Source organism: Salminus brasiliensis, chromosome 7 (genome assembly GCF_030463535.1).
Source record: "Salminus brasiliensis chromosome 7, fSalBra1.hap2, whole genome shotgun sequence".
In the NCBI taxonomy this organism is placed as follows: domain Eukaryota; kingdom Metazoa; phylum Chordata; class Actinopteri; order Characiformes; family Bryconidae; genus Salminus; species Salminus brasiliensis.
Window position 1 is genome coordinate 21398609 of NC_132884.1, and position 16020 is coordinate 21414628.

Below are 16020 nucleotides of genomic sequence, written 5' to 3' on the forward strand. Positions count from 1 at the left end.
TCCTCCCCTTAACTATGTTTTACTAATTATTTAAATTTGAAGATTTTTCTTCAGTTTTAATTGGTTTAGTTATACAATCTCTCAATATTTTTTAAATGAAGATCAAATGTTATGAATATAAACCATAAGCACAAAATAGACACTATAGGTTTTGGGCCGATAAGTGTGGTCCACACAGTAAACACTGCCTCTGCTTCATATCTGACCCCTCAGGTTCCAACTGCTAAATTTTTATCTCCAGGTCTTTTCTCAGTAAACTGTTTGCCTTCTATCAGGTTCCTGGTTAGGTTTTGTTTGCTGACTGAAAAAGTCAGTTGAAACAGATCCATGCGGTGATATGATCGTTGTGCATCCACACATCCGGGGGACCAACCGCACACATATCAACAAGCGAAGATTTGCTTTATACACAGCTGCCTCACACAAACCATTTGGTTCCAGTCAGTGTTTGAATGTGCTGATTTCACGTCGTCATGAATGGAGTTCACTGTAAAAACTGAGATCAGGCCCATTCTCCTTTTGACAAAGCACCTGCATTCTGTAGGATCATATAAGGGTGTGTGCATGCAGGTGAGCGAGTGTGTTTACATATGTACTGAAGGTGAGTGGTTTGCGTTGAGCATGTTTATGTACGTTACATACGGGGCGGTCTTTGCACTAGGCAAACGTAGGCAGCTGTCCAAGGCCCCTCATGAGTTAAGGGTCCTATGAAAGCACAAAGTACAAGTTTGGCCTGAATTTGACCTATATTTTCTTTCATTGTAATAGAAGCACATTCGTTGACATTAAGGCTCACAGGGTTAAAATTGTGGTCAGATACCTTATGAAGACTAGGGGAGACCAGGTGTAAGATAAGATGTAAATATTTTAGCTTATGGAAGCTCTTGTTGAACATTGTCATTCATTCATGAGCAGCATTGCATCCCTAACATATTAGAGGAGAATAGGTATTGTTGTATGGTATATGAAGGAGACATGCATAGTGAAAATATGAAATATATTTATAAATATATAATATAAAGATTTAATTTTCATTATATACTCACATATATAATAAGCAAATATTTTGACACCCCTGGCTCAATGACACATTTCGTCTTTTTCATTGAGAAGTAGTAAACACAGCCTACACAAGATAATCCAACATGAATTGCAATATTTTGCACAAATCCTACTGCCCAGTTAGCAAGTCAGGCCTGAGGCATGTCATCAATTGTAATTAGGAACTGTCAGCCAAATCAAATTTCAAAGCTGTATAAAGTGTCTTTCTCTTCCAACCTTGGGCTAACACTTTGCACATATGGGCTCCTCTTAGCAACTGTCTAAAGATCAAAAACTAAAAGTAATTGATGCCCACAAGGCAGGGGAAGGCTACAAGAAAGAGCCAAGCACTTTCAGCTGGCGTTTTCAACAGTGCAGAATGTCAAGACGAGCCCTGGAAGATCAAGGAAACTCTCTGAGAGAACTGTTTGTATGCTGGTGAAAACAGGCCAATCAAAACCCCTAAATGACTGCAGACAACTTAGTGAAAAGTGATGGTGCACTGTTCCACTGTGCAACATTGTTCACACTAACAAATTCTATGGAAGAGTCATACGGAAGAAACCTTACCTGTGACCTCATCACAAAAAAAAAGCTTTTGGAATATCCCTCACATTCCCTGGACCTAAACATTGTTGGAAATTGCGGAATAGAGATTGAACAAGCACAAAAGAAGAATATGCTATACATGTGTTACAAAAACTGTTTATAATTTCTGTCAAAGTGAATGCTACAAAGTGCTGATTGTGTAAGGTATTAGAGCACATTGATAATTTAGATATTTATTTCCGATTTTAACTATACAATAGGATTTGCTGAAAATATTGTTTGTTTCTATAGGTACAGAGGCTGTTTACTACATATCTACTACATATATCTTTCTCTCTCTCTCTTTCTCTATAAAATATATATGAGAGAGATGTTGGCGGATGGATGCTAGAGCTGCATGTGTGTAAAAAATGTCAAGATGTAGAGAGAGGAGTTGGGGGGATGGAGTATGTAGGAGCAGATGGTAGACCTCTCCCCTGTAATGTCTGCTGTGGGAACAACAATACGTCTATCTGAAAGCTTATTAAGGAGGGGTAGGCCATTGCACTCCATGGACAGCTGGCAGGCAGCATGCCTCAAACACACGCGCACACACACACACACACACACACACATTCACCCCTCCCTCACTGTCCACACAGACACACACTCAGCAATTAACTGGCACGGGCCAGGGCTTAAATATTCACCAGCTGAAAGCAAACAAAAGAGCTTAAAATCAATTCTTTATCAGTTTTGTCATTCACTGCATACCAGTCCACACAAACCATGCGGTCAAATCTAAGAGTTAGAATTCTGGAGGGGATGTCATTAGTCATTAGTTCGTTTTTTGGCTGTGTTAACAGAAAGAGAAAAAAACAACAATATGAGAAAGCATTTAGTTTTACAAGGGTGGATAAATAGGCTGAAACAGCAAAGATCAGTGCTGTAAGAATCAGCCCATGTGTGTAACATGTTTTGTGAGAATACAGCAGCTGAATAAAGGACAAGTTCAATTGAACACACATGGCTGCCTTTGTCTTCGTTACACACACACAAACACACAGCCAGTGGTTCTTCAACATACAGGATCCAGAGGCAGGCTTTGTGGTGCAGTAGACATGAAAACATGAGTAAATAAAAATGTAAACATCAGTGCTTACGTCATTATTTATGTGCACCACTAACCAGTCCTACTCATCCATATTAAATTTATCCATATTTATTCGTGTACCCAGTTCCAGCGCTAAGGCTGGCCAATCTGGGCTAAGGGGGGTAGCTGTTAGTTAGCAGTTAGTTTACCAAGTGGTTTTACCCTCTTAAGGTTTGAGTAAATACAAATACAAACATGATTAATTAAAAAAAATAAACAAAGAAATACTAGCCAATCCTTGTCTGCAGAGGCAGAAATCTCATCAGCCAATCCCGGTACAAAGATCGACATTTATCTGAATCCTCCACTAGCAGTTTATTATTACATAATTCTAGTTTATTCTTATATAATACAATTTATAACTCATTATAAATATGATTAAACGACATTTTTCTAAGCACATAACCTGTGTGCCAATTCTAGCAGAGGAGCCGGAGTGCCACCAGCCAATCCGGGCCCAGTGGGCGGGGCTTGTGTGAATCCCTGAGGGACTCGCAGCCTTCGCATTCCTGACATTCCAGCTGCGGAGAACAATCGAGCCTCAGCGGTTTAATAGCCGCGGCTCCTCCCTCTGGCCTCAGTCTACTGGAGGAGCTCACTGGGCTCACAGAGCCTAACGTTCACGCTCAAACACGAATGGAAATATAACGCCTGCTTTTCTTTGTAAAGGATCTTACAGTTGAAGAAAAATACCTGATATAATCACCGTCCTCAACTCTGTTTTTGCCGCGATGCCACAGTGAATTGGTGAGTTTTGGAACAAACAAACGACGCTATTCAGTATATTAGTCTCGTTTATTAAGCTAATAAAGTCGCCATATTAGCTGTTAGTTAGCTAACTTTTAGCCGGTGTGTTTTGGGGATGTGCGTTAGTCAGTAGTTCTCTCGCTAGTTGAGTCAAGACGGGTCTGAGTGCCCCCGTGCTGCTGTGCCTTCAGACTTGACTCCAGCCTGGACTGCCTGTGACTCTGAACCCCGGGTTGTGTTATTGGGTTCTCCGGTAGGACACTGCAGCCCTTTTGCTGTGAATTGGGCCCTCTTTGTTTACTCAAGAGTGAGCTGTCTTAGTTGCGTGAAGGTGAGGCAAAGGAGAGGAATTTGGAGCAGGAATGACTGACGCAAATGCTGGTGCAGAAATCTCACTCACCCTCTAATAATGCCATAAGGTCAAGCAGTCTCCAGTTAGACATACCTGGAGGTTTTAGTGCTGCCCTGTATGAAATTCATTGGCATGGGAAGTGTTTTTGGTTTTGCTGCAGGGGAGGATATTGGTAGAAAGCCACAGTTGAGGGGTCTTGTGTGGGATTTTTCGGGGCTGACGTGGTGTTGCTCATGAGCAGGCATGTGGAGTGGAGGGAAACCCACTCAGGGCTCTCTTTGCTCTCACTGAAGCAATTTCATGTCTTAGGTACTTGATGAAGCAGGCTAACATTTAGGACTGGTTTAAATAGGATATGATTAGCAAATTTACTAACTTTTTATGATAATGTTATTATCATGACTAACTTGTTATGGTCATTTTTTTCTAACCCAGGTTGACGGCCAAGCCAGAGAATTGCTCATTACTCCAAGTGTTGTATTTGTTTGCAATTGCACTTCAATTGACTGAGATGAGAACTGCAGAGGAGTCCTCAGGCACGGTGCTGCACCGGCTGATCCAAGAGCAGCTTCGGTATGGGAACCCCACAGACACACGCACTCTCCTGGCAATCCAGCAGCAAGCCCTGCGGGGAAGCGGCAGCGGCGGAGGCGCAGGGAGCCCTCGCTCGTCCCTAGAGAGCCTCACTCAGGAGGAGTCCCAGTTCCTCCAGATGTCCACCAGACAGGAGCCCCAGGGCCAGGAGCACCAGGGGGACTACCAGCATTCAGAAAGCCCTGTGTGCCACCTCTATCAGCTCCACACAGAGGAGCTACCCACTTACGAGGAGGCCAAGGCTCACTCGCAATACCTGGCCTCACAGAGGGGTCAGGCCGGCCTTCAGCAGGGCGGTCTGGACACCCCCGGTGCAGATTCAGGGCTCGAGCAGGACCAGGGCACGTGGGATCTCAAACGGGAGCACGCCAGGTCACTTAGTGAGCGCCTCATGCAGCTTTCCTTGGAGAGAAATGGTGCCCACGACAGCATACCAATGAGCTCATCGCACAGTTACCCCCAGCTATCCGGTAACCACGCTGGTGCCGCTATCCATGACGGGCACGATCAACGCGGACCCCCTCCAGAGTACCCCTTTACGGTCAGATCCCCTGGATATATGCTGAGCCATTCACAGGAGAATGGACACTATTACAAAGAACCTCCTCCTGCTTTCCACTCTCAGCATCACAGGTAAGCACGGCACCCTGTAGTACTACAGGTATCACAGTGTCTTCACTGGAAACTAACTGATAACCTGACCAGCTCTGCTTTTGTTGCAGGTATGTACCAGCCCAGGCACAGGTGGTCAGACACAATGCCCTGCCCACAATGACCCCTGCTGGCCAGGAGGTCATAGTCGGAGGCTACAGCATCCAAGCTCCTAATCCTCAAATGGAGCAGTTGATAAAGGAAAATGAAAAGCTGAGGAGGGAAGTGGAGAGCTACAGTGAGAAAGCTGCACGACTACAAAAGGTAAGAGAGATCACTCGGTTGTGTGTAAACTCGGCATGCCTCTCCCTTTACACATGTTCAATAGGCATTTGTTCACATGCGTTCCCTCCTGTTTTGAACTCAAAAATGGCTTACAGTGGGTGTGGATGAAAGAAATCATAGTGTGCTAGTCACTGCCAAAAGCTGCATTCCGTAGAGATTAGCTCTCTAGCCATGTAGGAATGTGTGCAGTGGAAAGGATCACAAGGATTTTGATTTCATTTTGAAGCGTTTATTCCCAGTAACTGATTTCCTCAAATTTCTGTTTAGTTCCTGAAAGAGTAGAGAATTTGTCATGATCAGAAATGCCTAGAATTTTTTTCCATAACATAGTAATCCGGGAAGGAAACTAGCTTACATTGGCTGTTTTGCACAAATATGTTTACTTATGCTAAGATTCTGCTCAAACACAGAAATATGGTCAGCTTGTTTGAAAGACTGTATATTCTAGTTCAGTTTATTTATGGACCTTAGGAGCTCCTAAGTGTAGGTTCCCTTTGAAAAGAGCATTGTCCATAAACATTGAGGATTCTATAGATCAGGCCTTGCTCCTGAGGATCAATAGGCTATCAATTGAAGCAGGAAGGGGGGGGCTCCCTGGATTCTGCTGAGGTCTCCTTTGTCTGCCAGTTGGAGCAGATGTCGGAGCTCATCCCAGTTTGTCTGAGAGTGGTGAAGGGATTCTGAGCCTTCAGCAGCTGATGGGTGAACCCCACAGCTGTGGACTTCCAGACTGAATGGCCTCTTTCACTTTCACCCCAAAGCAGAAGCCCTAAAGGAACCCTGTGTCTTCTAGTGGGGTTTATGTTCTGCATCTCAGATTGGCCTCTTTGTTATTCATAACACTGTGACAGTGAATTAGTGGAATAGTGATCTTCCACCCTGTTACTAGTGTAGGGATATCTGTAGCATTCAGGTTGGCCTGTCTTCAACACGTCCTCTTCCTTTTGTTCCTTTGGTTTGCCTTTGGCATCCCGCCATGCAGGGAGATGAATGTGCAAACACCTGGGACTCATAAGTGTTCTTTCTGGAATGTTGATTCAATTCCCAGTCCCCGAAGAGACCTGTGAGAGAGTGATTCACTTGTGGGCAAGCATAATGAGCAGGCCAGCCAAGCACATTCTTCCCTGTCTCTCTTTCTCACCCATCCTGTCTCAATTTACTTTTAGGTGTACTTTTAAGCTCATTGAAGTGACCACTGAGGAATTCCTGTGATCAGATGTAAAAAAAAATGACAAAAGGCTGATTTCTCTACCTTCTAGCTGGAGCAAGAGATTCAGAGGATATCAGAGGCTTATGAGACCCTTATGAGAGGATCTGCAAAGAGAGAGAGTCTTGAAAAAACTATGAGGAGCAAGCTTGAATGTGAAATCAAGAGACTTCACGACTTCAACAGAGACCTTAGGGGTAAGTGCCGTTCTGTAGCCGTTTCCCATACTGCGGCAAATCCTATTGAGTTAAAACGTGCAATATCTTAATCTGGGCTTGGCTTAATGGAAAGCTTGATTTCTGCGAATTCAAATTTCCACTTCTTCCCTTCTGTGTCTTATTTTAGATCGCCTGGAAACAGCCAACAAACAGAGAGCAGCCATGGAAGATCAAGATCACAGTCAGCACGTCTTTGCCAAACTGGCTGAGCAGAGTAAGTAAAAAGTTCCCCCCACACTTTACTTTATTCAACAGATCCCTCTCCTAATGTGTAATGTGTTGTTGAACCAGAAGCCCTGGATGTTGCAGCTGTTTAGCCTTTTTATCTTGGTTATATGGACATACCTTAACATTCCTCTGCTGACACTGCTCTGCAAGTTTGTGATGGCTGTGATTCCTGAGAAAGCTCTTGTTTTGACATATCACATTCCAAGATTAAACAGTCCATTAGCATTGCAAAAGGCAGCTCTCCTGTGACAAATTACAGTGGCATGTTGAGTTCACTGTGTGAGTAGTTGCTCGTTTGTGCTAGCTGAGGCCCAGCAGAGAGGAACATGCTCTTCTCCAACTGAGAAAGCTGCTCTCTGAACTTGAGCACAAGCCATTATTAACAGCATTGGTAAATGCGGCCTGGATTCCTGGAATATTTTCAGGTATTTTGGGCTATTCCACACTCAGGGAATGTATCCCCACAACCCCCACCCCACCCCCTCTGCTCTGGCTAAGAGGCCTGAACACCCTTCTCTGGAGGCCCCTGACATCCATTCCAGATTTAAGCAAGACCTGGCTTACTGTCTTCCCTTGTTTGGGCATAGAGGTGCTAAAGAATGCAGAAATGAAGTAAACAGGTTTGTGCAATACCAGGAGAGGTATTCAGATGCTGATGGCAAAAGCAATCTCTGAAGCGCTTTGGCCATTGTTAAGCTGTTTGAATGAACCTTCTCTGAATTACAGCCCTCTCAAAAGAATGTTAATTTGGACCTTTCATTGGAAACTAATCTGCTCTAAGTGATCCTTACTTTGTTGCATAATGGAATTAGCTTTCCCTCAAGCACTGAACGGATTCCCTTAATGGCTGTGTGTCTCCATTTCTGTAAATACTTGGAGTGTTGAAATGTTTCGAAATGACCGATTGTGATGTACACCAACCCCTTTCAGAATCTGTTAGCTCAGGAGAGCATGTGATTCAGTTCCTCATATCTTTAAAAGCAAAACCTACATTAGCACTCTATGACCTTGAGGAGGTATTTGTATTACTTGTTTACCAATTGGCCCAAAGGCATTCCAGAGTTCCACTGGATATAAAGACACGCCTGTGTGCATAAGTGGATAAGAGGAAGTCTGCATTCCATTCCTGTTTGGCATTTTGGGTTGTATAAGCAGGGCTTGAATACTGAGGGGAGTCGAAGAACTAATGCTTTCTAATTTGTTTTCTTGCTCAGCAAAGCATTCAGACCCCAAAAAAACAAGCCACTGGAGGTGAAGTGTGTTCTCTCAATGCGAAGAGATGTTAAGTGCTAATTGGGGTTGTGGAATTTGGCGTACCAAATTGTAATTCAGTTGGCCGCACTGGTAGTCTGGGAATTTTGCCGAATCCCTGGAATGTCGGGTCAAAGGACAGCAAAGAATATGCTGCTGCTCCTCCTACGGCCTAGACGGGCATGTGTAAATCAAGCAGTCCTCCTTTGTCCCAGACTCCTGTGGGAAGGTTGTCTCACGAGAATCAGTTAGAATGAAGTGGAGGGCCGGGGAATGCTCCGGGCACACCCTAGACCTTAAGTGTGGCCATTCATTTCACAGCCCTCTTAACAACTATGGTCAGTTTCCCCCGCTGCATTCACTGTGCCTCAAAGACACAAACCCTTTTAGATGGAGAGGGAGAGGACACATGCCAAAATACTTCCATGCTAAGTCTGTAGAATCATTGTGAGAAAACTTTGATGCTTACTGCTGTTCCCTCTGTCTTTCTGGTGTAGATGAGGAGCACCAGCGCGAGCGGGAGCGCCTGGAGCGTGAGACACAACGTTTGAGGGCTTCTGGAGAAGAGTGGTGCAGGCGCCGGGAGGCCCTGGAGCAGGCCTTGGTGTCCGCTCAGGTCCGGAACAGGCAGCTGGAGGAGGAGCTGAGGAAAAAGCGAGCGTACGTAGAGAAAGTGGAGAGACTACAGAGTGCTTTGGCTCAGCTGCAGGCTGCCTGTGAGAAGAGGGAGGCGCTGGAGTTGAAGCTTCGCACCAGACTGGAGCATGAGCTGAAGAGTTTGAGGGCACAGCAGGTAAACTCAGCATCCATGCTTGAGAGCAGCTTGCTATGGGCAAGGCTGGACATTTTGTATCAACTAACCGTCTTGTCTTGTCATTCTTCCTTCTTCAGTGGCAGTCTCAAGGCCAGCAGTTGAGCAGCACCTCCTCATCCAGCCTGAGTACCTCTACTCTGCAACAGCGACTGAGGGAAAGAGAGGAGCGAATCCTGGCTCTGGAGGCTGACATCACCCGCTGGGAGCAAAAGTATCTGGAGGAGAGCACAATGCGCCAGTTTGCCATGGACGCTGCAGCCACTGCTGCTGCCCAGAGGTGAGTAAAGTGATGTTTGAGACCTGTCTTCACATGTAGTATAAGCTTTTAGTACCATGCCTGACTTTTTTCCATGTTTAAACAGGGACACAACCATCATCAACCATTCGCCCAGGCACTCGCCCAATAACAGCTTCAACGAGGTCCTTCCATCATCCAACCACAGACACCAGGAAATGGAAAATAGGTACTTAACATTCTCTTAATTCAGCATAAATGTTTTAGGAAATCTTAATTGTTTGGCATTTGCTAAATATGAAGAATCACTAAAAATCTGTTTTTGTGCAGGATTCGAGCTCTGTATGCCAAGCTGCTGGAGAAGGATGCCGTGATTAAGGTCCTGCAGCAGCGTTCACGGCGGGAGCAGGGAAAGCCTGAAGTCACCGGTCTCCGGCCCGCCCGATCCGTCCCATCTATCAGCACAGCCACCACCTTGACCACCGCTCGGCCCAAAGGTGAGGAGGTTACAAGATAGTCCTTTATAGTCCTTTATTAGTCCCGCAGTGGGGAAATTCACATTGGCCTACAAGCTTGCCTGAAACATCCCATGATTTTGTCCAGACAACTGGTGGCACCATCAGGAGACAGCTATGTAAAGTTGCCAGGAAAGAATGTGCTCATCCAAAATAATGTCACTGAGGCTGCTGGCAGTGTGCTTCAAATAGGCCCAAGTCTTGTGAACCGGAATGCATTTTTTATGTCCCTGTTCTGGAATAGGGCCTCCAGAATAGAGAGAGGGTGGTGCCCATAGGGAAGCAGATGTGTGTATGGGTGGGGTGGTGGGGAGAGTGCATGTGTGTGTGTGTAAAAGAGCTGGCAATTAAAGTGCTTCCTTTTTCTGTCTGTGTTGGCAGGGAAGAGCCTCTCGGATGACCAGACAGCAGCCGCTATGCTGCCCCCCACACCCCATTCGCTGTCCAAGGCCCAGAGCCGTGACAGCAGCACACAGTGTGACGAGCCATCAGATGAGACAAACCGCACACCAGAGCCCACCAGTACACCAGCTGCTTCAGAGCCCACACCTGTGCCCAGCTCTGGTGTGTACCTGTACACTCTCAATTACCAGAAATGTATAAAATAAACAAATAGGGTTTTATACTTTATGGTTACCCTTGAAGCATTAGTGCCACAGAGGACCTGCTTGCATACTTTAGTGTTTAGTACTTTAGTGTTTTCCCTGCTCTTACATACCAACTACAGTTCTTGGAGGGCTTGTTAATTAGGTAATTGGTTGGACAGTTAGACCAGGGAACGTAGTATGTTTGTTTACATGTGTTTCTAATCACATTTGCAACATCTTTCTTTTTGTAGATCCTACCACAGAGACGCCACAGACCCAAACTCTTGCCAGCACATCCAAGAGCAGCAACGGCAGTGCCGAAAGCGAAGTTGTGGAGATTCTCATCTAAAGACTGTGGAGTGGAACTCTTGCCAAGTTCAGACAAATTCTGCTTAATGCATGATCTGCATTTGGCGTGATGCTGCCTGAATCTGTGACCCACGTGGGATTTGCCAAGCAATACCCCTCATCTCTAATGGTGCTTGAGACAGTGGTTACCTATGGAGCCAGTCTGTTTTCCGAAGAGGCAAAGCAAGGAGGTGAATGAGAGAGGGCAGAGAGGACACCCCAGATATTCCCCAGTGCAGAGAGGAGAGCTGAGCTCCCTTGACTAGTTTCTCTACACTTAAAAAGGCACACTCTTCTGGTGACTCTCCCAGCTTGCCTTGCAAGTTGGAATCTGAGGTACTTGTACAGTAACTCTGCAGAACTCCAAGAGGCTGCTGTGATATGGCATAAAAAACATATAAAACAGTATGTGTGTGTGTGCGTGTGTGAATGTATGTATGTGTGCGTGTATCTTTTTTTTTTGCCTTGTATTTATATTTATGATAATTGCTGCTGAACCGCTGTGAGGTTGTTTTTCCCCCTCTTTGAAGAGTGTTATTGTATGTGAGAAGGTGTAGGAAGGAATACAAGAGAACTTTTGAATGTCTGTTTTTTTTCTATCCAACTATTTTTGATACACTTTTGTCGTGTCTGCGCATTCGTTTCCCTTGAAAGATGATGACCCAAGGGCAGTGTTTTCCGCAAGCGGCTCAGTAATACCGTTCCATGTAAGACAATATCTTGCATTCCTGGCTAAAACACAGAGAGACATAACAGCTAACTTTGGTCGTTCTGTGTTTAGCAGACATGTGCTGTCGCAACTGCGCAACCCTAAAACGTCCCAAAATAAGAGTCGCAAAGTTTGCGGGTAGCCAACTGTAGCGCAAAACCAGTAGGCCTAGGATTACACTCTTTACCAGAATAGTTGGGTTAAAACTGATTGACTGAACTGTGACACTCCCTTCGACTAAATTAACATTACAGTTGGTGTTCTTATTATAATTGGCCGCCAGTGGGCTTCTCTCTCCCTGCTTTAAGCAGTGGAATGAGAAGCCTCCTTTTGTGGATTTAGCTGCTGGGTACATACTTGTCTCTTTTAGCGACACTTAAGAGACGTGTCACCCTCGGGACGGTCAGGGGCTGATGCTTCAAATGCCAGATTATCATTTTGTGCCTCTAACAGCAGCTACCCGGCATGCCTCTCTGTCCTTCGCTGACAAGCTGGAGCTAATCTTCTCGCATCCCTCCGCGGCGGCATGCTCCTGCTTGGTGTAAAAGGCTATCTGCTGCCTGACCCCTGGCCTGTTTCACATGACTGGCATTCATGATACTATTCTCTTTCTGGGGCTATTTATTGCCATGCAACTACGGTAGCTGGTCCTACCATGAACATCAGATTAGTAGACTTGTTCCATACAGCGACATGGAGACATTCGATCATATTTGACCACTTTCAATGTTCTAATAATAATGACATGAATATCACTGATCATACATGGAATGACATTATGGTATTATGAGAAATGTTACTGCCTTAACTTACATTTCTGTGGTCAAAAAGGTTAGCTGAGATGCTGTGATGTGAATTCACAAGTAAGACCCGCTTAGAATGGTAAAGTAAGGGTTAACCCAGTTGCGCTTCATTGTAACTACACTGTGGAAAGCCACATTCTCTCTCAGTGACTCTAGACTGGAAGTGTGGGTTATCAGTATTGCACCATGTTCCTTACTGAACACTGAACACAACCCTTCTTCCCTACCAGCTCTCCTACACAAAGTATTTGCTGGTCAATGATTTGTAGAGGAGTCACATGCTTTCTGAATGCTTTTTTTCCCTTTTGCTCTTTCCTTGGACTGTTTACAGAAAGGGCTGTTTGGAAAAGAAACAAAACATTAATATATTTTGTATATTATTGTGCCTTTTATAGTATCTAGTGACATGAACATAATGCCAAAGATTTGCATTACAAATAAGTTATATAATGAGAATACGAGAACTAGTGAGGTGAAATGTAGACACCTTACTCAGACTGGTTGACCCATACTTCGATGTTGCTGTGAACTTCTGGAATGGGATTTGTTTTGTATGCCATTAACATTTCATTAATTGAATAAAACTTTAATATATATCTTTTAAAAAAAGCTCTGTGTTGCTCAGTTTATTGCCTTGTTTCTTGGCGAACCACACCAGCGGATGCCTTGAGGTGCCTGGAAAAGGCAGATGTGCTCAAGAGAACTTGGAGGGTGGTTATGGTCTGACCTGTTGACATTTTTTTACAAGTGTACAAGTCTGTACAAACTCCTCTCCAATCAGCGTCCCTTCATCGGCATGAATGGTATCTTTCATTTAGCGCAGAAGAAGGCGGCCTTACTCACCGCAGGAAAACTGTTCTGCCACCTGCTTGACTGCTGGCAGCCGACATGCATCTCCAGTCGGTCGGTTGCTCACACCCCATGCTCTTCCTCAGGACAAATGTGTCTACGTTGATTTTCTGATCTACGTCTACACGTTTGTTTTTAATCTGTTAAATTCAGAAAATAAATTAGAATTCTGCTGTAAAATGTGCAGAAACAGTTATATTTAGGTTTGTTTTCTGTGGAGAATTTGTTTTTGACCTTATTTTGACCTTGAAAACGAACAAAACATTGTGACTTGACCAGGGGTGCTCAGTGTCATCACCTTTGTATGTAATAATGAAAAACGAAAAACGTAATGAAAAAACGTCACAAAAGAAAAAAAAGTTTATCATGAAATTGGTGAAACTTTATTTTTATATATTTTTACCCTCTTTAGAGACAACTTGATTTTTCCTAAGCCAAGACACAATCAAATTCATATGCTACTGAAAAAAACTAATAATAATTCATGTTCTCCTGATTTTTACACATTTTTCTTGCGATTCTAATTGAAACTGTATGATAATTGCATACCGTACAAGTGTTAGCAAGTTTGCTTATTTTAGAAACAACTTAAATTTGATACTCACACTGAAGCCCCTTTTAGACATGCACAGTAACCTATAACATTTTCAGACATTACCTGGAGGGGCTGTATGTGTGATTGCGAAATCAATTGTACTGGACATTACCCATACTTTCTCCTGCCAACCCCCTAGTACAAAGCTATACACATAAGCCTGCACATGCTATACATGCACTGCCCCTTGCCTCAACCACTCATAACATTTATATGTAGTGAGAACATGTCTGACACAGCAAATCTCTGTCTGTATTCTACATATGTGAAAGGTTAACTCTGTATAATGTCCCAAATGAGCACTCAAGTCCCATAGTACAGTGCAGGAGATTTATTTATTTATTTAATTATTTATTTATTTAACCAATTCTCTTCCAACTTTGGATCAGTGATTATACACCCCATAAATATTCTCCCCAATCACATTCAATGCTCCCAACACTGGGATGGTAAAGACCAACACACGCCTCCTCCAGCATGTGCGCAACCAGCCATTGCAAACTGCCAACCATCACACTTAGAGGAAAGCGCCATGTACCAGGCCAGCATTATGTGGGGAGAAAGTACCATCCACCCACCCTGGAGAGAGCAGGGCATATTGGAAAGAGCCGGGCCAGCTGCCGACAGCATGACCAGGATTCGAACCAGCGATTTTCTGGTCATAGTGACAGCATCTTTTTCCGTTTGACCACTTGGGACTCTTTTTGTAAGAAGAGCTAAAGACTCACTTATAGTCTGATGGTTCTGAACCTGGGTTCTGGTTGAAAACCACCAGATCAACAAATCCAAACAAAACTTGGTGTGCTGCTGGAACCAAGGTTGGGAAAACGGTTTTCCATAGCTTCTATGGATTCATCAACCCGCATCCAATAGTATTAATCAATGACATTTTATGTTTTGATGCCAGCGCTGGATAGCTCAGGGACAGGGGACTGTCTAGAATTTCTGTCTTTCTTGGTTCAGCAAGATGTTTAAGAGTTCCATTCCAAATGGGGAAGAACAGAGTATTCAAATATGTTCACAATCAAATGGGGCTTTATTTGATTTCATTTTTTATGAGTACTGTGAGAAGATTACTTCATGTGCTTTTTTATGATGTTTGAAACCATTCCAGTGATTAACATCAGAAATCTGTCTGGAGTGCTTTCACCTTTCCTCCCTTTTTGGCTTCTGTGAATGGCGTTAATCTCCAAAGAACTCTCACTCCCAGTCTTAGTGTGCTGAGCACATTTTTAAAATGCTTAGTTCAAGAATTCAGACATTCACCAAAGCAGGAACTGAGCATTGCTCATACGTATGTGTCTGGTTGAGATGCTTCATGTCTGAAGCTTTGCTTCTAAGGGAATTAGGGTCAGTCCATAGGTCATCCTGAAGAACATTCCTCTGGCAGGAACAACGCTGTCTTTATTGATCAAACTTTTCCTCTGAAATGTTGAGTTCTGATCCTCGGGGCTAAAGCAGATCACAGTGGATGTTTACTGTAGAATATGAAGACACGGTGGGAGCTGTTAGCATACCCAGCAAAGATGTCTGCATTTAAATGATGTGTTTTGCTGGCAGGGGTGAGAACGCAACGTGTTCTTCGTTGGGTCTCGTTTTTTCACTCTCAATATTTTCTTTCTGTCGTGCTTCTCTTGATAGGTGCGAGATGGCATTCTTTAAATGTTTTGCAAGTTTCTTCTCTGGTGGGTTTGCTTGTGGCGAGTGGGTGCGACTTTTCTCAGCTCAGGCAGGCCAAGCTGGAGGTAATGGAGGTAAAAGCCACTCGAGGAATGTCTCACTCTGTTCTATCCATAGAGAACAAGGTAGAACTAGCATGCTTCAAGGTCAACCGATGAGTTGGCGTACCATTTGGTCATCTCCTCCCCTTGTGGTTAGCAGGACATGTTCAGAAATAAAACATTTAGGCCTCTGACATCATCAGCTGCTGGTGTTCTTCACTGTCTGCATATCTGAAGCAGTTGGATGATGAGCATGATGAGCATGGTTTGGAGATACGAAGGTATTCTTTAAGTAAAACAACTTGGTAGAAAAGGGGATTTTGGCACCTGGTTTGAAATTTAGTGATGACTTGTTTGGTAAAGTTGTCATCTGCAGGTGTGTGTGTGTATGTGTGAGCATGTTGTGAGATTCAAGTCTTCTCTATAGGGAAATCTGATTTCTGGCGCTCTGTGTGTGTCAGCAGGCTGCACTTTCCCTTAAACTTCTGCAGAAAGGGTAAATAGTCTGGGCACATTCCAGAAATGTCTGTAGTTTTCCATGGAAAAACAAATCAAATCACAATGGTGGCTCTGTGCTCATCAAAAAGCA

General features: G+C 44.1%; 1 protein-coding gene across 1 annotated transcript; it reads left to right on the forward strand.

Annotated features, from left to right (window-relative positions):
• Nucleotides 1-3256: 3256 nt before the first annotated feature.
• amotl2a (angiomotin like 2a) lies at nt 3257-12875 on the forward strand. The gene is made up of 11 exons (XM_072684108.1): nt 3257-3469; nt 4257-5048; nt 5138-5330; nt 6611-6755; nt 6904-6990; nt 8753-9048; nt 9147-9346; nt 9432-9533; nt 9635-9801; nt 10201-10383; nt 10658-12875. Exons 2-11 carry the CDS (start codon nt 4333-4335, stop codon nt 10753-10755), a joined length of 2187 nt encoding a protein of 728 aa, XP_072540209.1. The 5' UTR covers nt 3257-3469; nt 4257-4332; the 3' UTR covers nt 10756-12875.
• The last annotated feature ends 3145 nt before the right edge of the window (nt 12876-16020 follow it).